This window comes from Patella vulgata, chromosome 5 (genome assembly GCF_932274485.2).
Source record: "Patella vulgata chromosome 5, xgPatVulg1.2, whole genome shotgun sequence".
Taxonomy (NCBI): domain Eukaryota; kingdom Metazoa; phylum Mollusca; class Gastropoda; family Patellidae; genus Patella; species Patella vulgata.
The window spans coordinates 52832408-52860201 of NC_065883.2; the positions used below are offsets into that span (position 1 = coordinate 52832408).

Here is a 27794-nt window from a genome sequence, read left to right on the forward strand (position 1 = left end):
ATCTAGCGTTCTCCGCTAAAATCGTCTGCTGTAATTTGTAAATTCTTATACTTCAAGACACGTTTCAAAATCGACGTAGAATATTACATTTCTTATTTAGCAACTAAAAAATCTTCAAAACTAGATTATATAACAAGAAGTTGTTCAAATAAATGCATCAAAGTTTGCCGGAAAGAAAGATGCGATACGGACGTAAACAAAAACATTGATTAGCCCCGCCCCTTGAACCTAAATTGACCCACGCTTTACCAAATGTGTCCAATGGAATGAATGAAAATATTCCCGCACAATAGGTAGCGCGGGAAACACCCAGGCGTGAAGAAAGGAGGGTTGTTATCGTCTGGAAATATCGGGACATCACTGATCATCAGGATCAAAATACTGAGATATATGGGGTAGGATTGTTCCACTAATCATGGAGAATTTCCAGAAGATAGAAAAGATCGGCGAAGGAACTTATGGAGTCGTCTATAAAGCCAGAGACAAGATCACCGGCCACTTAGTTGCACTCAAGAAAATACGCCTTGATTCGTAAGCAAATAAAATAAATAATTTGGTTTTAAACATGAAAACAAAAACTTTCATTTCTCTTGATGAGTAGGGTTGTGTTCATTTTAAATGTCAACTACTGAACCAAACATAGAAAGGCAGCAGGAATACAAACCCCTTCAGGAAAAGTCCTACCATTGTGATTATTAATATCATTTAGGCCTACTGGTAGGCTACATAGGGTAGGCTAGTGCTGTCAAAATTAAAACAGGAGACGATAGAGAAGGCTAACAATAGTAGATCTAGTCATCTACACCAGGCCTGTTGATTCTTACCCTACACAATGCAAGTGGTGGACAGGTTGTTAATTCTTGTTCAGGATTTGCCTGCAATGAAATAAGGTTACTAATACTGTAGTATGTACAGTATGGAGTATTTAATTTACCAGGTGAGGTGGTCAACACAATATGCGTAAGAAAATTTGGTACCGGTAATGACAGTGTTAGTGTAGGCGTACATACATGGAGATTTCAGATTTGATGGACTATCTGTAATGTAAATAAAAAGATAAATAACTGCATACTGCCTATAATAACAAACTAAATCTTAAGCTTCCAAGTATCTAAGCACCACTTTTTTTTTCAGTGAGTCTGAAGGTGTACCAAGCACAGCCATAAGAGAAATATCCCTTCTGAAAGAATTAGAACATCCTAATGTTGTCAGGTAATGATGTCTTTTGCACCTATAATCTGTGCATTGTTCTGACTTAATCATTACTATAATAATAGTCGTGACCACCATAGTAGAACAAACTGGTAAATAATCAGAGGCGGATTTAAGGGGGGGGGGGCGAGGGGCGCCCCCCCCCCCTAATTTTTGACAGTGCCCTTTTTTACTGCTGAAAGTGCACTTTCTCAGACCCAAATATGTCCGTTCCCAACCTGTTGCAGGGATCCCAAATGACTTAAACCATCGATTCAAACACACCAGTCTGGTCTAATTAATGCTTCCACTTTCAAACGAATTCTTGTTGTTTAGCTGACGGTGCCCTAATCCTATAGAGTGACTATAGACAGACATCTTGTGGAATCGGCGGCGTATACACTCATGCCCATCACCGACGCGCATGAGTGCAACTTGATGTAGCATTGTTTCATGTGTGGACAGTACAAAGTACAAGTTACAAGGCTTAAATAGTGAGGGGCTAGGGAATAGATTTGTCTTTTTTTTCCATCATAATGCCTCGCTCGCCTTGACAATTTTCGAGTCGCATGTTCAACTGACTTTTTTGCTCGATTTTAAGGCTCTTTTTCAACAATTTCTGAACGTTTACTAAGACGAAAACATCAGCCAAATAGCTCTTGGAATGGCTACAGATGCAAGGAAATGACAGATAATTTTCTTGGGGGACTCCCCCCCACCCCAAATGCCCTCATTTTGTGGCGCCCCCCCTTTTCAAAATTCCTAGATCTACCCCTGATAATATTCGATACACTGGTTCAATACTAATGTTCATTGCCATAATGTATATTCAATACTGTCAAGAAAGCATCTGGGCTAGTTGTTTTGGGTGGAACTAAAAACCAAGATCCCATGTACATGTTGGCATGGACATAAAAGAACCCTTAAAAGTTTGAATTTCCCTCATAGCCCACTGCATGGTGTGTTCATATTATAGCTTGGTTAGTTAACCGTTAAACCCCATTTCATGTCTGACCATCTTTGGGAATTAGTAGCAGCCAATGACGTCTAAAAATAAAAGTTGAGCTGTTTGTTGCTTGTTTCTGTTTTTTCTTACTAATTGTGATACATGTACATTATATTTATGTTTTTCAGATTACTGGATGTGATTCACAGTGAAATGAAATTGTATTTGGTGTTTGAATATTTAAATCAAGATTTGAAGAAATATATGGATATGGCACCACCTTCTGGTCTAGCATCACAGCTTGTGAAGGTATTACATGAACTGAAACATTTACTCTTTAGAATATACCTACGTACAATCATACCTATTTTTAAATGGCCTGTATGCATTTTCTAAGGCTTAGCTGATATAACAAAGATGGTGTGTAACTTCCATTAGATATTTAAGTTACCGCAACTGAAATAATTTATCACAGTCAGCAAGCAATACTGATTGCTTTAATAGATATTGAAATCAGTGTTGATATACAATCCTCATTTACATTTATAAGAAATGAAATATTGTTTAAAGATACATTATGGGAGATTCGGTAACGAGTTGAAAGTTCTTACTATAATAGTTAAAAACTAGATAATGTAAAGGCAATTTGGTGAAAATTTCATTCAAATTGATCCACTATGAACCGAGAACTGAGCGACTGAAATTCCCATAAGCCTCGGTCATCATTACTAAAGTCAGTACGATAAACAGCATAGTCTCGATTACCCATTTAATCGTTTAATAGAGAAGGGAAGTTATGCAGTAAATCGGCCTACAATCCACTAAAGATCGCAGGCTAGTGCTGCCATCTAGAGTTGATTATGGCCTGGATAGGTTAATTAATGTCTAATTAATAATTTAGATAACATTTCGGGCCTAAAGAAAGACCTGAAATAGGCAGATTTAGCTCTTGCATAATGTATGTTTAATGTCCTACTTTTATGCACCAGCCAGGCTAATGAAGGCAGGGATAGGGCATGTCAGGTAAAATGTTTCTGCATACTCTTCATCAAACCCCAAATTTCAGGCATTTTTTTAGCACTCTTTTTGTACTATTCCCACATCTAGATACTTTTCTTTGCCAGGCGATCGGTACCTTATTTTCAAAAATTTGAGATCCTAATATAATATATCAGCAGAAATACAATAGAGCCTGAGGGTACACTACGAAAGATTTACAATAGCCAAATAGTGACTTAACGTTCAAAAGATTACATTTGCAAATTCTTTTGTCCTCCATGATCTCATCTGATCCTAAGATTACCATATCCTAGGTTTATTTTTGTTATACCTTAGATTTATCTGTTTCCAGAGTTATATGTTTCAACTGTTACAAGGTATTGCTTTCTGTCATGCCCACAGAGTTTTACACCGAGACTTGAAACCACAAAATTTGTTAATCGATATGCAAGGCAATATAAAACTGGCAGATTTTGGTTTAGCAAGGGCATTTGGTGTTCCTGTAAGGACATATACTCATGAGGTAAGAAAATGATTCATAATAAAAGTCTGATGTAATATGTTTCAAAAGTAAGTTCTAATTGAAGTGTTTCACAATTAATAACAATTCTTGACCCTGTTTATACCTAACTATAGGTCTAGAGATTGTTTTAACAAAGCATTGTGAAAAGTATTTAAGGCAACACAAATAAAATAAGTTGTTTCTCGGGCACCGCCCGCACGCAAAATTGGTTGCGCGTGCGGCCTATTTATTAGTCTTGATGAAAAATAAAAAATATGTAACGCCCGCCCGAACATCGATAAGCAAGTCATAAAAAAAATATGCCGCATGTATCTACATGCCCCATACGTGAATATCCATTCAAATGTATTAAACTGATTCAGATGTAAACGCTCATTTACGGGTCTTTTTTTATTGATATCGAAAGAACCTCCATTTTTGTATCACGTGATTTTAATTACCTCCCCTTGTGAACTAGAATTTGATTCATGTTAAACATCGAAAGTCATTGACAACAATGCAATGTATTTCAATCATTCGATCTTAATCGGCTCATTATTGCTGGCTTCAGTCGGTCCATGTTTGAAAAAATCCTACTTATAAAACAATGAATCGTAGAACAGGTTAATTATTATAACTTGTGGCTACGAATACGATACGATGATAGTCACCATACCTTAGTCAGAATCTGGGTCATTAGCACATTTAACGATAGTTTTGATAATCCGGAAAATAATAATTGGATTACACATTTGATGGTTTTACTGACGAGTTGTTAGTTAAATTTAAATACTCATTCGATATAAACCCCAGATAGAACACCGAATATCCTGAGAAACACACCGAATAACCTGAGAAACAGTCATATACCGATGACACGTGACATTGGTTGGAATTAGGTCAATCATTATAAACCAGCGGTACTAGATTTAGATCGCAGTGTGGTTTACCGTGATGATTATTTTTGATACACATGCTGACAGAGGTTTACTCTTTAAAATATTGTCGTTACTATGGACGGCTATTAATAGTCGTACGGAATTTTATTTTAAACCAATTTCAATTATGGTTGTCACCATTACCATTAGTAAGCTACATTACGTGAATTAAATATGGAAAATTATTTTCCTTTCAGTCAGTGTTCAGTGTTTGAGTAGACTTGATTTTTGGGTTTATGTTCTAAGTATGTATAATATATAATTGAAAGCAAAACCGTAGACAAGTAATGACTTTCTCATTAAAAAAAAAAAAAAAATACAAGGCCGCCCTCCCGCCCAAACAATTTTCAACAATAGGCAAATTTTATTTTGCACCATCCTCTAGCCATAAATGAGATAAAAAAAAAAAATAAACCGCCCTCCCCCCCTACAGTTTCAGCTGTCAGTTGCCCGAGAAACAAGACATTTATTTTGTGTAGCCTAATGATGTTATTTTTTTTAAGGTTGTGACATTATGGTACAGAGCTCCAGAAATTCTTCTTGGTAGTCGATTTTATTCAACACCTGTAGATGTATGGAGCTTGGGATGTATCTTTGCCGAAATGGTTAGTTTCTATTACATTTAACAGAAAAGTCATTATCTGATATAGTGTCAAAAATGCAGAACCTGAAGTACAAATCGTTTGATTAACCAGTTAAACATACATTATACAGGAGCTAAATCTGCCTATTGCAGGTCTTTCTTTAGGCCTGAAATGTTACCTAAAATATTAATTAGACATTAATTAATTCATCCAGACCATAATCCACCTCAATGTAATCGCTAGCCTGCGATATTTACTGAATTAGGGTCGGATTTTCTGCTCAACTCTCATTCATGATTAAATCATGAAATGGATAATCGAGACTATGTTTTTTTTATCGTACCGACTTTAGTACAGTAATGATGATCGAGGCTAGCCCGAAAATTCAATCGCTAAATTCTCAGTTCAGAGTGGATCAATTTGACTGAAATTTTCAGCAAATACCCTTTACATTATCTAGTTTTTAACTATATATAGTGTGAGAACTGACAGCTCTTTATCTAATCTCCCATAATGTATCTTTAAGATGCTTGCTGTTTTGTTATCAGGGCAACCCTCGAAAGGCTTTTAAAATAATTAAATATGCCCATAACTTGTTTACAGTGAGTGAAAGCTGCAGCCGATATACATGTATTAACCTGTTTATAAAAAACGAAATAAATTTGTACTTGGGGCTGTGCACAGTTAAAACTATTTAGCTGGATTACTTTAAATGAGAAGTGGCTTGGGTTGTTATTTTGATCCCAGACTTGAATGTGACCAAGGAGTAGAGACACTACACTACCATTATGTATCCAGTTTCCTCCCACTATATACAAGAGAATTATTGTCTAGTTTGTGTTAAGTGGAAGCTGATCCCATATAAAGAACTGCATTGCAAGTAGATGTCTAGTGGTTTCTTACTGTTTGTATTAAACTTAACAGTGTCTCTCATCAGCCACGTGAACATTTAGTGTCTAGCAGGCAAACGTTTACAAAGTAAAATAAACTGACCAGTTGATTATCCCTTTAAGTCACACCAGGAACTGGCCTGCGGTTTGAAATCCATTTAAAGTATTGATTTAAAGTATATATATATATATATTAAAGTAAATGTACTTCTTTGTTTACGGTAGATAAATTCATAAATAAATTTTAAAAAAAACATCCAGGTAAAAAATTCTCCACTTTACTTCATTCTGACATACATTAAATCATATAAGCTAGCTGTCTGCCTTCTATGGGTGTCTTCAGATATTTTATATGACGTATATAACACGGTACAGTAATATGATTTTAATTTGTAGGTAATTGGTTTCAGGTACACCAGATATATATATATATATATATATATATATATATACACAGTGGACTCTGTCACATTCGATCTCTGATCACTCCGGATGTGACATCTGACACGATTTTCATGTCCCGATTTATTTCCTTATTACTTCAGCCAAAAAATCGCTGGTAATTCCGAATTCTGTATGTTCCAGATTCCGACATCAATCAGCCGTCCCGTCACATAATTTCCATTGAAACGACACCGTATAATCCGTACTTCAAACGGTGGGTGTGAAGCATCCAATTATCGGTGAGATTAAAACTCAATGGGTGTGGAGCCAGAAAAGATTAACAAGCAATCACCAATCAATTATCGGTGAGATTAAAACTCGCAAGCGCCGGTCTGTGTTGATTACTTTGATAATGTTATAAATTCTTTGTTGAATACTTTACCGCGACATTATATAAAAATTGCCGTGATTGAAGAATCATTATACATTATTGTATTCAAAATGTCTGAACGTCCTGCAAAGCGTGCCCGAACAGATTTGACATTAGATGTAAAGCGGCAACTTATAGCAGATTTCGAGAAAGTTCCATGACCTGCGCAGAAGGATTTAGCCGTTAATCTTAAGCAAACTACTTTAAACGATTACATGCATTGATATTTATAAATATATTGTAAGCATGCATTGATATTACATGTAAATGATTTTATGAATTATTGTACGCATGCATTGTTATTGTTAATTATTTAATGTAATAAAATTTTGAAAGTACAGAAAAGTTTATCATTTATAAAGGGAATAGCATTCTGGTGATTCGAAGCTACAATATAAAAATACTTCCGGTTTTCGAAGTTACAGTATTTCCGGTTTTGGAGAAAGCTCGGTATTCCGAAACGCTGTGTGATCCGAATTATTGTAACCGATCCCGTACGATGTCGGATGTGACAGAGTCCACTGTATATATATTCTTCGTAATTCTTTCAGATTACAAGAAGACCACTTTTCCCTGGAGATTCAGAAATTGACCAACTTTTCCGAATTTTTCGAACTTTGGGTAAGTATAGGATGGCTAAATAGTTAGGAATATTTCAATTTGCATGGAGTCAGATCATATTATCAGAGTTTCCGATAACCGGTATTTTTCAGTTTTATACTGGTAAATTTTAACGGGTACTGGTAAATTATCTTCCCGACGATCCATGGGACCGGTAAACAGTGATAATGGAAAATCGTAAACGTCAACAAAATTGACTACAACTTTATCTTTCCATTCATAACTTGTGTCAAAAATCTTGTGCTTTAAAATAAAATTTTGTTAACTATGTCATAGCCTTCAATAATAACGACAACATTTATAAAATAGAGCTTCTGTCAGCATGTGTATAAAGTATAAAATAAAAATCATGACGTTAAACAGTATTTAAAACTAAAGCTAACATCTCTGATTCATTGACCTAATTCCAGCAGTTTTATCGGTATTCGGCATTGGAGATTTTGTTGGGAAAATATATTATTAATGACTGTTTCTCGGAGCATTCGGTGTTCTATCAGTGGATCATATTCAATGAAGATTTAAATTTAACTAACAACTGGTCTGTGAAACCATCAAATGTATGATCCAATTATTATTTTAATATCTACCTGGAATTCATATGGAGCGTCAAGGACGTGCGATTCTCGCGATTCACAATACAATCCATGATGAGATTCAGCTGGCTTATTTTCACAATATGTTTCAGTGAAGTGTTTATTTATTTTAATACAGGGGGGTTGGATGGCTGAATGGTTAGCGCGTGCGCGCTGTATCATAAAGTCTGTCATTGAGTCGACTGGCGTGGTTTCGAATCCCCGGTTGTACGTGACAAGGAGTAGGTTCGCCTGTCCAACCTTGTGGGTTTTCTCCGGGTCCTCCGGTTTCCTCCCACTGCTAAAGACCCCTACGCGCAAGCGAATTATTGAAATAAAATTAAACCATATGTTAGTCCCGAAATGACCTAGTTTGTGTCGAGTGGACGTTAAACCCCATTTCTCTTTCTCCCTCTATTTGAATACATTTACAAGATTAATAAGTGGTAAAATTTGGTTTTCATCAGACTGGTAAAATTACGAGTGTACCAGTATTTTTAACCTTTACAGGTATGGTGTATCGGTAAATTTTGAAGGCTAGCGGAAACACTGATTATAGACTTGATTCACTGTTTTTGGGACTTATTATTCAAAATTTCTAATTAATGTTAAAAGATTAAGAATCCGTCTTCCAGTAGCTTTATAGGCTAATTCTCAAACTCTGGTTGCCCCGGGCCTAGTTCAAATTGGCAATGGACAAAATAACACCATACAGTAATATGATTTTAATTTGTATGTAATTGGATTCAGGTACACCAGATGAAACAACATGGCCTGGCATATCACAGTTACCTGATTTTAAAACAACATTTCCAAGATGGCCGTCACAACCAATAGCTAATGTAGTCACTGTCTTAGCTGAAGAAGGCAAAGATTTAATAACAGTGAGTGCATGTGTTCATTTTCTGAAATAAACAAAACTTTTCCTAAAAGAACTAAATGACAGAAAAAATGAATGCAATTGACATTATCATTGTTTCCATTAGGCTGCGGTTAATTAATTGTCTGTTTCTCATGACCCGCCCGCATGTCTGTTTTCATCCGTAATAATCAAGCACTTCTTTAATGATTCGGTCAAATTTAGTAAGGAGAAAATTCATTGATAATATTTGTAAAGCCACATTTTTTTTTTGCCTCAGCGATAATCTGTTTATTGTATCCATAAATATGTAACTGAATATAAAGCATATTATACTGTTCTATTAAACTGTTCTATTTATAACTCCACGGGTCTATGGCGTATAATTAAATCGGCAAAAATACGAAGTCTTTCCGTAAAACCGAAAGTTCTAATATGAAGCCATCACGATTACCCAGACACATTTTAGTCAGTGATTTTAACAAGACTGTCGTCTTGGAAGAAATTTTAATACATGGTGTCGTATATTATCGAATAAATTCCATAAACTCGGTTGTTAAACATTTTATACGCCCACATTTTCATGTCGCCCCTATCCGTCCGCACAATTTGGTTGTGGACACTCTACAGGTCACAATTCTTATCCGATTTTGACGAAACTTGAAATATAGGTTTATCTCCATAAGATCTTGGTTCCTTTTGATATTGGCATGTATCGGATCGAAACTTCATGGATTATGGCCCCTGTTTGTATGGAAAATCACGTTTTTAGCTTGTGGACACTATAGAGGTCACAATTATTATCCGATTTTGTTGAAACTTGAAATGTAAGTTTATAACCCAAAGATCTTGGTTCCTTTCGATATTCGCGCATATCGGACTGTAACTTCCTGAATTATGGCCCCTGATTGTACGAAAAATAGCGTTTTTTAGCTTGTGGACCCTATAGAAGTCATAATTTTTATCCGATTTAAAAAAAAGTATTATTATATCACCGTTACACCCTAAGGATGGCTGAGTTTGAATTTCATGAAAATCGGCCCAAAATTGACAGACAAAATGGCCGCCGTTCGTTCTCAAATAGCGTAAAAAAATATGGTATATCAAGGTTGTGGACCCTATAGAGGTTACAATTTTTATCCGATTTTGTTTAAACTTGAAATGTAAGTTTATAACCCAAAGATCTCAGTTCCTTTTGATATTCGCGCATATCGGACCGTAACTTCCTGAATTATGGCCCCTGACTGTACGAAAAATCACGTTTTTAGCTTGTGGACCCTATAGAGGTCATAATATTTATCCGATTTAAAAAAACGTATTATATCACCGTTACACCCTAAGGATGGCTGAGTTCGAATTTCATGTAAATCGGCCCAAAATTGACAGACAAAATGGCCGCTGTTCGTTCTCAAATAACGTAAAAATATGGTATATCAAGGTTGTGGACCCCATAGAGGTCACAATTTTTATCCGATTTTGTTGTTACTTGAAATGTAAGTTTATAACACAAAGATCTTGTTTCCTTTCGATATTTGCGCATATTGAATTGTAATTTCCTGAATTATGGCCCTTGATTGTAGGAAAAATCACTTTCTTTTTTAGCTTGTTCTCTATCCATCTCTCGAAAAAGTAGGCGTATCATGCCTGGCAGCCGCTGTTTGCATTAAGGATTTATGTTAATTTCTAATTATCGCTGAGACATATTTAAAAAGGAATGACAACAGTAATACAATGTAGATCCATGGAAGTATTAACCAGTCACGTTTTTCCTTTGATAAATTTTGTCTGCTTTGCACAACAAAATGGTTGTTTGCACATGTACTGTTGTCCTAACGAAAAATTCACTTATACTGTTAAAACCAACAGCAAAGATTTTCCCAGAGAAAGAGTCGATTACACAACCGTATGTGCCTCATTCATAGAGAAATTCGAGACATTGACTCGCACATGTTGATAGTGAAACTGAAAGTAGAAACAACGGTACGAGTGTCAATTTTTTAGACTTAGTGCTGACTCAAAATTCGTTCGAAGTTGACGAAGTTTTGGTCAGAAATGGAAACGACTGGATCGCTATTGACCAGACATCTTTGATATTATTACTCTAAAGTTGTTGGAAACTTTAAAATACCCTATAGATATTAATTGTGTTCAAAAATTTAAAAAATATATCTACTCAGAAATTAATGTGTTTGAGAGAGAAAAATGCCTTAATTCAAAGAACTTTCTTAGGAGTTGCTAAAGACTTTATCTTTAATCAAATAAATTTTTATATTTTAGAAACAGATCGCATACTCCTAAGAAATCTTATGAAATATACTAGCCCTGAGCCCAGAGTTTTCTTTAAAAAGATCTCTTCCTGTGTACTTATCAATGGACTGAAGAGCTTTATATTATAAACCACAGCATGCCCATACCTATAAGAGTTTATGTTGCTTTAGTTTTTTCGTCAAGTTTTGGATTTCATCTCAATAATTAATAATTACCTCATATAGCATGTTGTTTTCAAAATCTCAGGTCATGAGAAACATACAATTAATTAACTGCGGCCTTACATGGACTAGTATAAATAGTCATTGAATTTTTTAAATGAGGTGGTGCACCTCGGATACCATTCAGTAAGTTATACAGATCAGCCACAGAATCATACAAAACTTTAAAGTTGATATTGTGCTATTTCTCATCCCAAGTTAGAAAGATTGCTTGAGAATGCTTCGAAAATCCTACTGTATGTTTCTGAATGACTTGTTTGAAATCATCTGTGAGTTTATCTCGAGAAACTGTTAAAACCTATTCTTTCCATTTCAGAAAATGTTATATTACGAACCAAGCCGAAGAGTATCTGCAAAAGCTGCCTTATTACATCCTTATTTTAGTGATGTCAACATTCACCGACCTAATATGTCTATGTGAGAACTGGAATATATGTAGTGAAGTCACATATTTACTGATTATATGTTATATAACATGATTTAATCTAGTAATATTACTAATATTACATTTAGCGAGCTTATATTTAGAAAGACAATAGTATGCTATATATTGCATTGTTATTTAATCAGTAAATTTTATGTTCATGCCAATTTTTGAATTAGTGCACTTTTTTGTATATATGCTTTGGTTTAACCTGATTATGATTTCTTCGGAATTTTGGATTGACAGAACTACAATGAGTGACACGAGTCGTGTTTTGTCATTCCTAATAATTGGTATGGTGGAAGTACAATAGTGACTAATTGACTACAGTAATCAAAACCAAAGCAGACGGATTGTTTCAACTGTTGTGATTGGTGGAGATATTGACTTATTTTTAATGGTCACATGGTTTGTTGCTCGTTATAGTTTTATCCATGTTACTTCTCTTTCTTGGATCCTAAATCAATCAAGTTGCTTATTGGTTTGTTGTTAGGTAACTGAAAGTTGTAGCTACATGTATGTCAACTTTGTATTTGAGGCATATGGTTATAAATTTGAGTGCAGTTGTAACAAAAACAGTTCTTATTGCCATCGGTCCATCCGTCTGTTGTCCACAATTTCTTGTGAATGTTCTTAACGCCAAAAGTTATCACCCGATTGTTTTAAAATTTATATATGTTGTTTACATTAGTGCATTGAAGAAGCTTATTTAATTACTTCTAGAGTTATGTTCCTTGTTTCACTTTGTTAAACCTTGTGAAGCTTCTAACACCAAAAGTTATCATCCAAACTTTTTAAAATTTTATACGCATTATTTAAATTAGTGAAACAAAGAAGTCTATTTAATTTCAGCAATTTCGGTCAATTACTTCTAGATTTATGGTTCTTGTTTTACTTTGTAAATGTTCGAATGCCAAAAGTTATCATCCTATCTGTATGAAATTCATATGCATTATTTAAATTAGTAAGACGAAAAAGCCTGTCAAATTTCAACAATTTCTGTAAATTACTTCCAGAGTTAAAGCCCTTGTTGCAGTTTGTAGAACCTTGTGAACCCTCAAACGATAGAAATTATAATCTTATCCGTATAAAATTGTATTGTAAATGCCCCGAATTACCTACAAAAGAATAAATATGCGACCCTTGTTGACCGCTCGGACAATTTAGCTGCTGTGGGCATATGTTTCGTTGCCAGGGAACCTATCATTTTTTTCTCTGGCTCAAAATAAACTCAAGACATTTCCCAAAATGAGATTAATCTCCTAGTCAGTGTTAGTTTTTTTTATGTAACACAGTATCAGAATTTACTCTACACAACTTATTAATGTTTGCATTATGAGTAATTGGATCATTATAAGCCCTGTAATTATTAAAAAATAGTCAACAGTTTATGAGGAGGCCAACTTCTTCATGAAAGAACCATTAGTAATATGTGTATCCTTTATTTCATGGTTTGGTTGCAGGGGTAAGTGAAAATTTAGATTCTGTTTTATTTATGCTTGCTAGAGTAAAATATTTATATAAACTCAGCACTAGGTTTTGAAAGGGTAGATCCCCTGCTTAAATCATAAAGAGACTATTGTTTAAAAATATAATTGAATGGCATGAAGTGAAATGAATGATGCCCATTAGTAGCTGTATATATTTTAGATATATACATATATTTTGTTATTATGATACTTATTTAGTGCTAGATGATAGAATGGTGTCAGTAGTCGTAGAAATCCAATGTCTGCTGGCGATATTAGATTAAACTGTTCTAAATCCCTGGAGGAATCTAATATAGAGCATTCCTGATATTGATGCCATTATGATTTTAATGAAAATATACATGTATTTTGAACTTATTAGTGTATAATGTGTATAATTTTTAATGCCCTGTCAGATATTCCTTGTTGTAAATTTATTGCGTACTTGTTTATGATGTCGGATCAAAAATCTACTAACAGTCAGTTTGGCAGGGGCAAATACAAGAAATGGCTATTATAGACTTAATACATTCATCAACATGTCTAAAACATACCTGTTTTGAATGTGTTCCCTCGGGATAATAGGTATTAGGTTGGTATATATATATAATGCCCCCACCCCCCAATAGAAAAAAAGAATTGTAGACTTAAATAAACCATCAATGATATAAACAAGTTAATTATTACTAAGTGTGCATTGTTAACTTAATTTTACCTGGTATCACACTGTACAGTACATGTACCTACTTTGTTCATGATCAATCTTCAGTAAGTGAAAAGGTCTCAATAGAGAATAGTTTTAGGGATAAACTTTTCAAATTGTCCTTTGGCATGTCATTATATTAAATGTTTTATGATTTAAGAAAAAACCCTGGTTATAGTTAATGAACTGTTATTTTAACATAGTAGAAAACCAAGGAAAGGTTTTCTGATATTTGCCTGTTATATTTTTATGCTAGCTTTTTAATTTGTTAGCCTTACGATTCATCATTATTATGTTTATAAAATAGGTCACTTAAATTATGTAACCTACTGTGATTATTAATAAAATATCTTCCAGTTATTGCCTATTTCTTATGCTGTATAGGGTAATGGGGTAGAATTCTTGACAAATTTCAAATTTGCGGAGATTGAAAATAAAAGCTTGTCAAAATTTATACTTGTTGGAATGAATGAGAGGAACAAGCCTATGTAATTTTGCTTTTGACTTGACAGCCCACTCATCTAACTACATGTACAATCATTCAGAGCAGTGTGATCCCAATTGAGTATTCACTAGTGTCTGCTGAAAGTTCATAGCTGTGTTTTTCTGTCTACGGTTGTATTCCGTATTTCAAGGTGTGCCGTCGGCAAAATAAGGTTGAGAACCACTGAGGCACTGATTCAGAGGCTTGTCTCCTCCATGCGGCCACGTTGCATGAGGGGCGTCGTTGAGGTGGGTGGACACACGTTACTGACCATACAAAACTGATGCTGTCTACAATTAGCTCCACTTGAGAATATGTAGCACCATGGGCTTTTTGTCAGACGTGGAGAGCGGATGTTGATCAAACCGGTCGCCACATCCTACGCACGACCCATGCATCTTTTCTTACTACATAATTTAGTAGCCTTGTGATCGTCTAGAATTTGACTCCGGTTGTCTTTGCTCGCCCTTCACGTTTTCTTAAGACGTTTGTCTTCTCAGTAGTTATAACAATGCAACAGTTCGTTTTTATACGCCCACATTGAAATGTGGTCGTATATTGTCGTAGCCCCCGGCGATCCGGCGTCCACAGTTGATTGTGGGCGCTCTAGAGGCTAAAGTTAATATCCCATTGACTTTAAATTTATACACAGTGTTTAAGGTCATGAGACGAAGAAGCCTATTGATTTTCAGCGATTTCCGATAATTACTTCCAGAGTTATGGCCCTTGATCACTTCAAAAAATGTGGACGCCCTAGAGGTCAAAGTTAACATCCGATTGACTTTAAATTTATACAGTGTTGAAGGTCATGAGACGAAAAAAGTAAAAATATGTGACAACTCTTGTTGACTGCCCGGACGATTTAGTTGCTGTGGTCGTATGTTTCGTTGCCTGGCAACCTATCTTTACATTTTATATATATATATATATCATAGCCGGATACAAGCATAGTATAGATTACAATACTAAAGTCATTCTCAAACACTAGCCAGACAGACTCGATGGGCGAGTCTGCTGATAGAAATTGCTAGATCTTTTCCCTTCTGGAATCAAGCTGCTGTCTCACGATTGAATGTTTACCACATTAGGACTCTTTTATGCTAAATCAATGATTTTAGTCGAAAACACTAAGTATACTTCAAGAATTTTGAGAAGTATTTATTCCACTTATTTAAAGGGGAAGACCAACGATTTTCATCAAGGTTTGCATAAATCTTAAATATATATTGGTAAATAATCCCCTCTGTAACACAAGCAAAAAAGTTTTTGTATGCGAGAAATTAATTTTTATTAAACCGGAAGGGACACTATATGTGGTTCGACACGCTCACTGGGCTCTATAGTAAGCATACAGATTTGGCATTTTACTGCTGTATTGTGTACACGCGTCGTCCTTTGGCCAAAAATCTGATCAAATGGGTTGTTTATTAGGATATTATAAACACGAATTTATACATTGATTTTCAGTGATTTCCGATTACTGCCAGGGTTATGACCCTTGATCACTTTGAAAAATTTTGTGGGCGCTCTAGAGGCTAAAGTTAATATCCGATTGACTTTAAACTTATACACAGTGTTTAAGGTCATGAGACGAAGAAGCCTATTCATTTTCAACAATATCTGATAATTACTGCCAGAGTTATGGTCCTTGATCACTTTGAAAAAAACTTGTAGACGCTCTCGAGGCTAAAGTTAATATCCGATTGACTTTAAATTTATACACAGTGTTAAAAGGTCATGCGACGAAAAATCCTATTGTTTTTCAACGGTTTCCGATTATTACTGTGAAATATCTTGTGGACGCTCTAGGCACAGTGTTTAAGGTCATAAGATGAAGAAGCCTGTCAAATTTCAACGATTTCCGATGATTATGGAAATTTATATTAAATGTTTTGTATGCTAAATATTAGAATAGGGAAGAAATAGAAGCCAAATGGGTTGTTACTTGTAATCAGATTTTCGTGTGTTGTAATAAGCGACAACCCTTATTGACTCCCAGACGACTTAGTTGCTGTGGTCGTTTGTTTCGTTGCCTGGCAGCCTATCTTTCAATATGCCGTACATGAACGACCAATTAGTTCAGAGCAGGGGAGACCGGGCTCTAATCTAACCCATTCCAAGATGACGTTCTTAGACATTTGGGATCATAAAGACAGGCGTGGTCCAATCGAGTTTCGGAAGGGAGAGATAAACTAAATAAATATATGCCTTCAACCATGGACCGTGTATCGAACGTAATCCTCATTTCCAGAGACAACACCTTGACTGAAAGGGGAATATTCCAATTTTAATATTCTGCACCGACTGTGCTGGTGACGATGGGCATACGCCATATAGTGTACCATATTTTTTTCCCCCGGCCAGCGGCACTACGGTCATACTCATATTTCAAATTCCAACTGTCCAGTGTTTTGGGGTTTTTTTTTTTTTACACGAACGCCAGTTTGTACACGGGCTAATGAAGATGGGCATACGCCATGCAGTGTGCAATGAGGAAATTTTTCCGGACATCGGCGCCACTACCTACTCTTATTAAATCCAACTGTCAAGGGCTCTTTTACGGGACCTCTGTGTTTCGTTCCATGCAAACGATTAGACGCTGCTCCTTGCACGACGAAGGGAAACCACTCCAGTAAAAGTTTAGGAACGTTCTAGACCAACACCTGGATGGGACAGGGTCTAAAATCACGTGCCTTGGAGCACGAACGTGCTTCGAAATGAAAAACCCGTGCTTCGAAAATAAAAAAACGCGACTCTGAAAAAAAATGGTGTAAGGTAGCGATGCCTCCTGAGCCCATATGAGTGTTTCCTCTTGTCGTGGTCAGTTTCCCAGATCAGGTCAGCTGGCGCTCGATCAACTCCCTTGGATGAGGCGAGTAAGCGCTAGTCGCATCAGCTCACTAGTCAGGTTTTTCAATAGGCTTTATGTCCTATCCGCGGCGTCCTTGACCGTCATTTCACTTTCACTTTGAAAAAGTTTTCTTTTGACATAATTTTCATGAATTTTCGGTATCATCAGCGATTTTAAGTATTTAAATATGGATGGCAATCCGGAGCTTGATCCACCGCCGCCTAAACAATGTCGGCAAGCGACATTGGGGATTTTCCTGAAAGGGTAAAAGACCAAAGTGAAAGTGAAGAAGAGAAAGAAGACAATAATCCGATTTTTTTTGATTTTTTTTTGTTTTGTTTGTTTGTTTGTTTGTTTGTACCCTTGTTACTTCTAGAATTTGAGTGTTGATGTGATGATAGAATTTGAACTATAATTCAAAAATTATCGTAACAAAAGTGGTGTATTATCTTCCTAGTGCTGAGTTTTCATGCGAAAAAAGGCTGCGCATAGCCAAAAAAACTCCTATGTAAACTGCGCCAGAATAGTCCACAGGTGTCGTTTTTCAGCTCTGAACATCGCACCTAGGACCGGCGCACGCGGGCGGACACAGAATCCGTGCTACGAGAAAGTAACGTTATTTTAGGCCCTGAGATATGAGGGGACCTCCAGGTTAGCTATCCAGCGACTTATCCACTGAGCAACTACGGCTCCCTTATTCATTCAGTATCATTCCCAAAAAATACGAACAAAGAATGCGTGATTGAAAATATTTTAGTTATAGCTGTTTTATTTAAAAGTATAGGTCTGTATTAGGCCTATAGAGTTGTATCCAGATTGTTATTATCACCACCTGACATATCACGTACAATCTGTTTTACTTGCTTCTTGTCGTTAGATCGTCTACCTTTATGGGGTGTTGTGTTTTTCTTTTCTTTTAATTCAGTTCTGTTTATCTGCAAAATAAATTCAAAACGTTCAATTAAATGAGCTTTAATTCCAGTTAAAGATGAAGCTTGGACAAGAATAGTATAATATATAGTGAGAGTCTTATTGTCATTGCTACGATAATAAACGAGGTTTCGATTTACCATTTTAACGTTAACCGATTAAATGGAGTGGGTGGTCTAATTCGATGACTGGTTGTGGGCTTGCCATGTAAATAAATGTCTAAACAATAATATATACAATGGGCAGATTTAGCTCTTTATATAGGCCTACATAATGCATCTTAAATAAAATGAATAGAATCCGGTCGACATAACATAATTATCGCCGCTATAGAATGCGTATTGTTGTTAATAAATTGGTTTGATTTTTTATAGGAATTAGTATTAGTTGTGAGTGAAACTTCCACTTTTACTGGGATGACACCGCAAACAGTATTAGATATGTTGCTTACCCTCTGTTTTATATTTTCATAAGCACGAGAGAGTTTGTCAAACTCAGAATAAGATATAGACAAGTTCATTTCTAATCGATTAACACAATCTGTAAAAATAAAGGCATAAGATTTAGTACAAAATAAAAGTAAGAAATATGGTACTTTTCTGTAAAGATGGTTTTTTTTCTTATTATGAGCCGCGGAGGCTCAGTGAGTAAGACATAGTATTTTCCGATATGATTTCCCCTGGTCAGTGGCGTAGGACGAAGGGCTTGACCATGAACCGTGTCTAGTCGTTCGAAAGGTATGGAAAACCGAGGTCCCATGTACTAATTCATTGGGGGATGGGGGTTAACGTCCACTCGACACAAACTAGGTCATTTCGGGACTACTGGGTTAATGAAGACGGGCATACGCCGAACAGTGTGCTATGAGGAAAATTTTGCTCGGACAGCGGCGCTACGGCCTAATCTTATATCGAATTCCAACTGCCAAGGGATCTTTTACATGCACGCCAATGTGTAGGTCTACACGGGACCTCGGTTTTCCGTCCCATCCGAACGAGACAGCTGTCCTTGTCAGGACAACACCGGGATCAAACCAGCGACCACTAGGATAGCGAGCCAGCGTCTTACTCACTTAGCCACCGTGACTTCCCGCGCGCAAATTCATTTTCCATGTCGGTGCAAAAAAGTAGGTTGCTAAACCTCATTTTATTAGTTATTCTTATTTGATAAATAGGGTTTACATCTCTATATATAAATTAATAAACAAACCGACTTCTATTTTTGTCAAGGAAGCCGCGGTCGCTAACTTGGAGGTTCCTGGTTGCGCCGCTGCCCGGGCATTCCCCTCACGGCACTTGCATGATATGCCCGTCGTCAATAGTCCGGTTGGAGCAGAAAAAGTAGGACGTAAAAACCCATTTCAGAGCTTGTCCCAACACTAATTGATGTAACACATCAGATCAACAAAGTCCAATACTTTATCTTTAAAATCTAAATCAAAGAGATTGAGCTCCTTTAATTAAGTTAAGTACAGGGCCTTATTTACCTTTCCAGTAAATAGATTCTCTCATAGATTCCAGCTGTAATTCTTCTTGTCGTCTATACTGTAGATCATAGTAATCTTGTATCTGTTTCAATTTACTGTCAATCTCAGATTCTATCATCTTTCTAAAATAATGTAAAATGAGAAGAAGATGGCAAGAAACGGCGTTTAGTAATGGGACGAAAATTCAACGTCCCTCGTACACTAGCCTAAAGGCACCTAAAAAAACAACTTTACATTTGGAATTTGAAATGAGAGTAGGCCGTGGCAACGATGTGCTGGCAAGATTTCCATCAAATAGCACATAAGAATTGACTTACTTGTAAACTTCAAGTGGTACATGAACATAACTTTTTCCTTCCAATTGTTGTGTCGTTCCTTTCGGCATATCGTCAGATGTCCCTTTTACTCTCTCTGTTTTACCCCGTTTATTTTTCCTTGGTTCTTTTTTGCGATTGGGGTTTGATCTTTGTTGACTTTTATCGTATCGCTCTTGTGCTTTCTCTCCGTTCACTCGTGGCTTTCTCTTAAAATCGAATGGACCCAAATTCCCGTCATCGCAGTTAACTGAAATCATAGTTTGGAATAAATATTAGATCTACTTATTCTAAGTTCAAAAAAATATCATGGGACCGCATATTTTAGCTCGCTGTTTCTTCTTCCCACCGTCCTAGGAACAACTTTGTTCTTTTCTTTTATATTATTTGTATAGGTCTAGTATATACATACAGGGGCGGATTGGGCGATCGGGCCAGCCGGACAAAAAACTGAAAAAAATAATTTTGTCCAATTCGTCTAAAAAAAACTTTTTCTGCTGAACATTATATGGGGGGGGGGGGGGGTATTGGACCGGCCATGGAGCGATGATCATGTATGTGGCCGGTGGCTTTAACGGACCGCCACGCCATCACTAGACTTTCTGGGCCGGGTGTGCTGGGTGTGGGTCGGAATTCGGAATCCTGCATAATATGACGATATGATGATTTCACAGATTGATGGTTGTAAATTACTTGCACGTCGGGGTTTGGCCTAAATTAATCGATTTATGAGATATACTATTTGACAGAGATTATAATCAGATAGGGCCTATGCCACAAAATCGCATATTTGGGTTACATTTTTTAAAATTTTCCCGGCGGAAAGCCCCCGGACCCCCCGTCCGGGCTCCGCGGTCAGTAAAAGGGGCCGCTCCGACACGGTAGCCCGGGCCGGTTTCCGGCCCCAATCCGCCCCTGCATACATACCGATTCCGAATATATCTTCATCTTTATCATTCATGGAAGCTGACAGAATGATCCTGTGAATAAATTTATCCAATGCTTCGTCGCAAACATCGTTATCATCCTGTTCACAATCAAAGTGTGGAACTGGATAATAACCCCAAACAGAATTATCATTATTAACATCGGTATATGTAGATTTTTGCATCGAATACACTATGCTGCAAGATGGGACATCCATTTGGCTGGCTTTGTTCCTCCGAATCCAGCCGTGAACTGACGTAATTTGGTGATTGCAGTGCAACTATTATTTTTGTTATTATTATCAATGACGTCATAATTCTCTTGACGTCAAAGGATTGAGATAGATAAGATAAGATTTTATTGTATCAAAACATTGAGGACAACATACCATAAATGTGCATGATTGTCATAAATAACAAATGTGATATTTGGAAAAAAAAAACAAAAAAAACCGCAGGTGCATTTTCAAGAATGAAACATAAGTACGATGATGAATTAATGATGAAAAAGTTGATTGTTTGGAGATTTGATCAGACGATCAAACCACGGCAGTACGTAGTATGAAGAAGAGGAATAATTTTGTTGCAGCGGAACGTCCTTTGAATTCGACATACAATATACAAGTATTAAATACAAGTACAGAAATTTGGACGGGAACAAAAATATGGACGGGCATAAATTATACGAATCAATAATTATATATATCGAGGTTACAGAGTTTTGCTAGGAGAGACTGACTTTTCCTCTTAGCTTTGGATGGGCTGTAAAAACGAACAAATGAATATCTTTATTCTGCAAATTATACAGATTAAAACATCGGTTGACCCGTGTTCGACTGTATTATCTCGAGCGCTAGACTTAGTATCTCGAGCGCTCGACTTAGTATCTTGAGTCGAGTTAATTATCTCGAGCGCTCGACTTATATAATAATATTATATTTTTTTTTTTGCGTGTCCTAAATCAGCCACCGTAAAATACAAAACGTGCGCATGTAAAAGATAATAAAATATCATGCATATTTAACAGTTCATTTGTCTCTCCGCAAAAAAGAGAAGTAGACAAAGGCTGCGACACTTGTGGCTATAATTCTCGGTGGGTCGAATAGATCTTCAAATAAAAAGGTTAGACCAGTATTGTCAAGGGTTGGCTATATATATTATTTTCTTAAATCTTCATATTTTTAGCATTCCATACGAAAATGTTGGTCAGATTCAATTTGGTTTGCATTGCATTTTTTTTACAGAGACGATCCTGCGGTGGTATTTTAAAATATCTACCCCTTTCAATGGCAAGCTGGCGAGTACTTAATCGTAGGATAGACATCGCAATTTTAAACTTCTTATTATTAACAACCTCTAGATATTTTGGAGTGTTATTGGATTTCATTTTGAATAATCCGAAGGTTCTCAGTTTATGGTTAGGTCCATTAGAATGCATGTAAAAGATCCCTTGGCAGTTGGAATTCGATATAAGAGTATGCCCGTCTTCATTAGCCCAGTATAGGAGCAGAACAGTAGAACGTTAAACCCTATTTCATTTCATTTCTTTTATGGTTAGGTCCGCAAGATTCAGCAAGGAGATCGTTAAATTTACTTTCTATTGAACTTAACATTCTGTCTCGAAATTTTTGTTAGAGAGATGCCATATTTTTCAAAGATATGAGGTGAATTTTCCAATTTCCCCATTCTGTGAAGATCCCTGGGATTTTCATTTCGAACCCCTTCCTTTCTGAAACAATAAATCTAAAATATTCTAGGCGTAATTTGAATATAACATTCCGTGTGTCATTTACGCAATATCCGTGGGCTGAAAACTCAAATAGATCAAGCCTCTGACATGACCGAGATTAGCTAAGTATCGAAGTCGGTCAATTTGGACGCACACAAAATATAAATATTCTTTGTTGCACATAACATAATTAATCAAGAACACTTGTGACGCGTAAAATGTGTTCTGTTTTTATAACACTATACGTTTAACTTTTTCCCCTGGATCTGAAAACACATCGGACACTTAAAACGTGTTCTTTTTAGAATACGATAAGGTGTTTAACTGCATGAAAAAGATAATGAACACTAAAATGTGTTCGATGATCATATTTTGAACACCGTTCATTCTGACTTTCACACACACACACACAGGCAATCAAGCGTTAAATCTAAGCAGACACCGGACGTTCTCTTGTGATAGACATACTCCAATGATTTAATCATATCGCATAAAAAAAAGCATGACACAATTTAAAAACAAGTTAAACACTTTTTTTTATAAATTTATTGTAATTCCATAATTTTATAATACAACACGGGCAGCGATGCCGATAATGTGACCGACATTGTTTATTGCCCAAATAAAAAGATTCACATACCGGTATAATTATGTCATTGGCAAGTAAAATGTTATCTGTCTTACGGTACACTTGCACTGTCTTCTGCGTTTACTTTTCCTTCTTCTCTTTTCAGCTGCACAGCATCTTGTCGTTAGGATGGGCGAGCAACCGAAGACTCGTGTACACATTGGCGCGTACCTAACCATTGGCAAGAAGATAAGCGGAAAAAACACCGTCTGGATAAAATTTCCCCCATTACACACGTGATGATCGTGTTTCTTCATAAGCCTAGGATTATCAACTCCATTTCATTTCCCCTTGCAATAGAAATATTAGCATCATTTAAAACCCAGGAAACCGGTATAATAAGTTATATATTGCCCATTTAAAGTGCGAAAGTGTAAAATATATGTTAAGAAATTTGATATAATACCTAAGCATAAACTTAGCGTTTGAACGAATCTGCTTCAAAATTCTTTTGTAGAAGTATATTTTATGTTTTCTTCATTGTCTGTTACCATGCACTATTAGGGAAAGAAAGATGGCTAATTATCAAAATGGAGGGTTTTAACGTCCTACTGTTCTGCTCCGACTGGGCTAATGAAGACGATTAAAGGAGCTAAATCGCTAATATTTGGGACCTAGAAATTGACCCAAATGGGTCGCAACGCATATAATAATGTAATCTGATTGTATATAAACTGATTTACATTCAAGTGTTTCCGTTTTGACTCTAATTTCAAATCAGTTATGTCCAGCGAAATACGGCATATGTCTCTATCCTATAGCAATTTCTAGCGTCTTGTTATTCCAGTCTATTGAGCTGTGTCTCCAATTGATAATGTCTAGCCTCGTTCTTTCTGGTCACTTGTTGCAAATGACGCTAAAACGCGCTATGGTACACGATTCGTGTACCAATGGTAAAAAATGTTTTTTTGTCTTAAATATTGGATATCAGAAGTCTGCCTTTTCCTGGTAAGATCACAACATCAATGTTGATTTGAACTGACAAATAATTCGTATTTTCAACGTGTAAGATTTTAGATGATATTGAGTTAGAGACTTAGCTACTTTAAAATAGACCATTCTACTAGATATAAATATTCTACCGAAAAATGGCTGAAAACAGTAATACTTTTAGATCTATAGACATCAATATATTGAGAATCATAGATGTGGATAATCCATTGGGTCTTCTATACCTTATTTATCTGTTCCGTCTTGAATGGCCCGGGTTGCTGATGACGTTAAACCCATGCCAGATGATTATTCATTTTGCATACGATATTCTGTATATAACAGAATGTGTTCTGTAACAAAAGGAATAAGAAAATAATTTGTCAAATTCTATTGAACCAAAATCTCTAATACATGCGCTTTTTGACATAAGGGAATAATTTATTAACACAAATATGCATGACGAGAGTTAAATAGTTGATTTGGGCACCAAATTCGAATGAAATAAACCCAGGTCTAGGCCTAAGCATATAGGCTATTATACTATTAATCTAACCTCGTTTCCAGTCTACTTCCAAATTCACATATTTAATTTTCCCTGTTACTTTTGAAACAACTTGTCTACCTTATTTGAAAATTAAAACCAGCAGCTGTCAGGCAAGATACGCCCACATTTTGCAAGAAAGAGATGGATAGAGAACAAGCTAAAATCAAGGGCGATTTTCTTAAAATCAGGGTCCATAATCCAGAAAGTTATGGTCTGAAAGTTATGAGACTGAGATCATTGGGATATAAAGATATATTTTAAGTTTCATCAAAATCGGATAAAAATTGTGACCTCTAGAGGGTCCATAACCTTCGTATTACATACTTTTACACACTTTGCGTACAAAAAGCGGCCATTTTCTCGCGCAGTTAGTTTCGATTTTCCCCTTCATTAAGGTGGAATAGTGATATATTTAAACGGTTTTAAAATCGGATAAAAAAAATGTGACCTCCAGAGAATCCACAAACTAAAAACGCGATTTTTCGTACAATCAAGGGCCATAATTCAAGAAGTTACGCTCCGATATGCGCGAATATCGAAAGGAACCAGGATCTTTCAAGTTTCATCAAAATCAGATGACAATTGTGACCTCTTGAGTGTCCACAAGCTAAAAACGTGATTTTTCGTACGATCAGGAGCCATAACCCATGAAGTTATGGTCCGATAGCCAATATAGAAAGGAACAGAGATCTTTGGGGGATAGACCTATATTTTAAGTTTCGTCAAAATCGGATAAAATTTGTGACCTGTAGAGTGTCCACAAACAAATTATGGACGGACAGACAGACAGACGGACAGGTGTGACGACAATAATATACGTCCACATGAAAATGTTGGCGTATAAAAACCAATTCTTAATAAACAACAGTCAGCGCTTCACGTCAAACGAGCACAGTATTTTTACTCTGTGAAACCAGCGTCCTGCAAATGACGATTTTAAAAAATAACCTGCATCACGTGATACGCCGTGCGTATGTCCGATGTCAAATGACTACATGGTGTCCAAATTGATTTTGCGGTGTAAACCCTAAACACAACACTTATTGACGCCAAGCGTTCCTTACTGGTCTTTGAACACATGGCGTCCGGTCTGTTCTAAGTGTGACCTTTGAAAGCAAATGCACACAAGATGTCCAGATTTGAAAGGATTTTAAGGATATGCGTACATTTTAAAACTAGGGTGTTCATACCATCCTCGGTATCCCCAGTGGTTTCATTCCGTTCTACTCCACAAACCCCTGGGTTAATCTATGGGCGGACACGTTTTCAAGTTATCCGCCCTTGATGATTGACCAATTCCATAAATCGTTAATTGAAAAGGAAGTCGACAAAGGGAGTTACTTTCATCGGACAAGGTTAGGAGAGCCTAAATGAGAGAAGTCTAAATTATTCTAAATGCGTATTTGTTAACAACAAATTATATCGAGGGCTCAGAACCAGAAGTGAATATCTCCAAATTTTGCGATTTTAAGGTTTTGTTTATTTTTGACTAAATTTTGTGGTATCTTTATGTGACAGAAGTGTCTAAGGCCTGTGGCCAATCAAAATACATAAAATACACTGTCTGTTTTTGATTAGAGTCCACCAGAATAAAACTGTTTCAGCTAGAAGTGGATATCTGGGATATGGTCACTTCTGGCACAAAAATGCTTTGGTCAGAAATGGTTATGTGGCACATATTCAATTCTGGTTGAACTGTTTTGTGCTATTAAGAGGAGCTTCCCTTTAGCAAATTGGAGAACAATGACATGCCTAACAAAAACAAATTGCTGAAGAAGAAAAAGCGTCAAAAAGGTGAGATTTCTTTGAGAGTTTTCAGTCATTATCCCATTTTTAGTTCAAACTTATCATGCCTTTGTAATTAGTACCTCAATTATTGTTGTATGTCTATGGTTTTGATGTCAAACAAAACAGTGGTTTGTAATATATTTTTGGCGGCAAATTGTCAGAATACGCTGTTGGCATGCCCTAAAAACAATCATTCATTCCTAACAAGTAATGTTATTCCTCTCCCCTTCAACTGCTAAAGACCCCTACCCATTAATCATTGAAATAAAATTATAACATTTAGTGCCTAATTGGCTTGGTTTTCGTTAAGTGGACGTCCTCCAAACCCCACACACCTCCCATTCACGATCTCATTTTTCGCAATTATTGTCTCTATATTTTTTTCTAAATTCTGAAATAGTCAGTTGTTGTAGATATTGAGCTGTTTGTCTTTTCAGAATTGACTGCAACAGATGTCCTTAACATGTTAATGGAGACTGAGAGTGAATGTAGCAACAGTGATGAATGTCACGAAGAAGACGATATTGTGGGAGATCCAGATTTTCACCATTCTTCAGAATCTGAACTGTCTGACGATGTAGATAAACGCCAAATTGAAACACTCCGCGAAATATTGCCTGAAAATCCTTCTCTAGAGAATTTAGTGGCGCTCAATGATACCAATGTTTTGATCACAGATAAAGCTGTTATAGTTGGTGATAATGTTTTTGAAATCATTGAACCCGAAGTAGGCCCAATTGAAGATGAAGCCAATGCAGAAAATGGATTGGCGATCGATTGTAGTAGTAGTAGTGAACTTGTTGATGGTGATGAAGTTGCCACCAATAAAAAAAACACATACGCGGATGAGAAAGAGTGACCCAAGTAACTGGAAGAAGTCTGTCAGAAAGAAATTAAATTCTCTCGGTAAGGCACACATTGACAGTACGGGAAAACAGAAATCGGCCAGAGCACCTAGACAGAATAATTGTTTAAATTGTCGGTTCCAATGTGATACGAAATTTTCTGTAGAAGAAAGAAATGATATTTGTACAGTTTACTGGAACCTTGAAGATTATGCCAGGAAAAACGATTTTATTCTTTCTAGTATTAGAGTTTTGGGGACAGAGAGATGTCGGTTGAAAGGACGAGGAAGAAAGAGAAGTCAAAATCTATTCAGTATTATTTCAAAACAGGCAAC

The 27794-nt window shown here is 36.2% G+C and overlaps 1 protein-coding gene and 1 long non-coding RNA gene across 3 annotated transcripts; one reads left to right on the forward strand and one right to left on the reverse strand.

Annotated features, from left to right (window-relative positions):
• The first annotated feature begins 162 nt into the window (after positions 1 to 162).
• Positions 163 to 14361, forward strand: LOC126820865 (cyclin-dependent kinase 2). Its single transcript, XM_050549000.1, has 8 exons — positions 163 to 531; positions 1135 to 1212; positions 2326 to 2446; positions 3489 to 3659; positions 5080 to 5181; positions 7416 to 7485; positions 8808 to 8941; positions 11722 to 14361. Exons 1-8 carry the CDS (start codon positions 416 to 418, stop codon positions 11824 to 11826), a joined length of 897 nt encoding a protein of 298 aa, XP_050404957.1. The 5' UTR covers positions 163 to 415; the 3' UTR covers positions 11827 to 14361.
• A 3742-nt stretch (positions 14362 to 18103) lies between these two features.
• LOC126820412 (uncharacterized) lies at positions 18104 to 23660 on the reverse strand. Of its 2 annotated transcripts, none has more exons than XR_007679950.2 (5): positions 23406 to 23660; positions 20070 to 20316; positions 19753 to 19874; positions 18718 to 18806; positions 18104 to 18271 (listed from the first exon to the last, which is right to left on the reverse strand). It is a non-coding gene; the product is annotated as an uncharacterized LOC126820412 (long non-coding RNA). The 2 variants fall into 2 exon arrangements; XR_007679949.2 differs by having other exon boundaries at positions 23362 to 23659.
• Positions 23661 to 27794: the final 4134 nt, after the last annotated feature.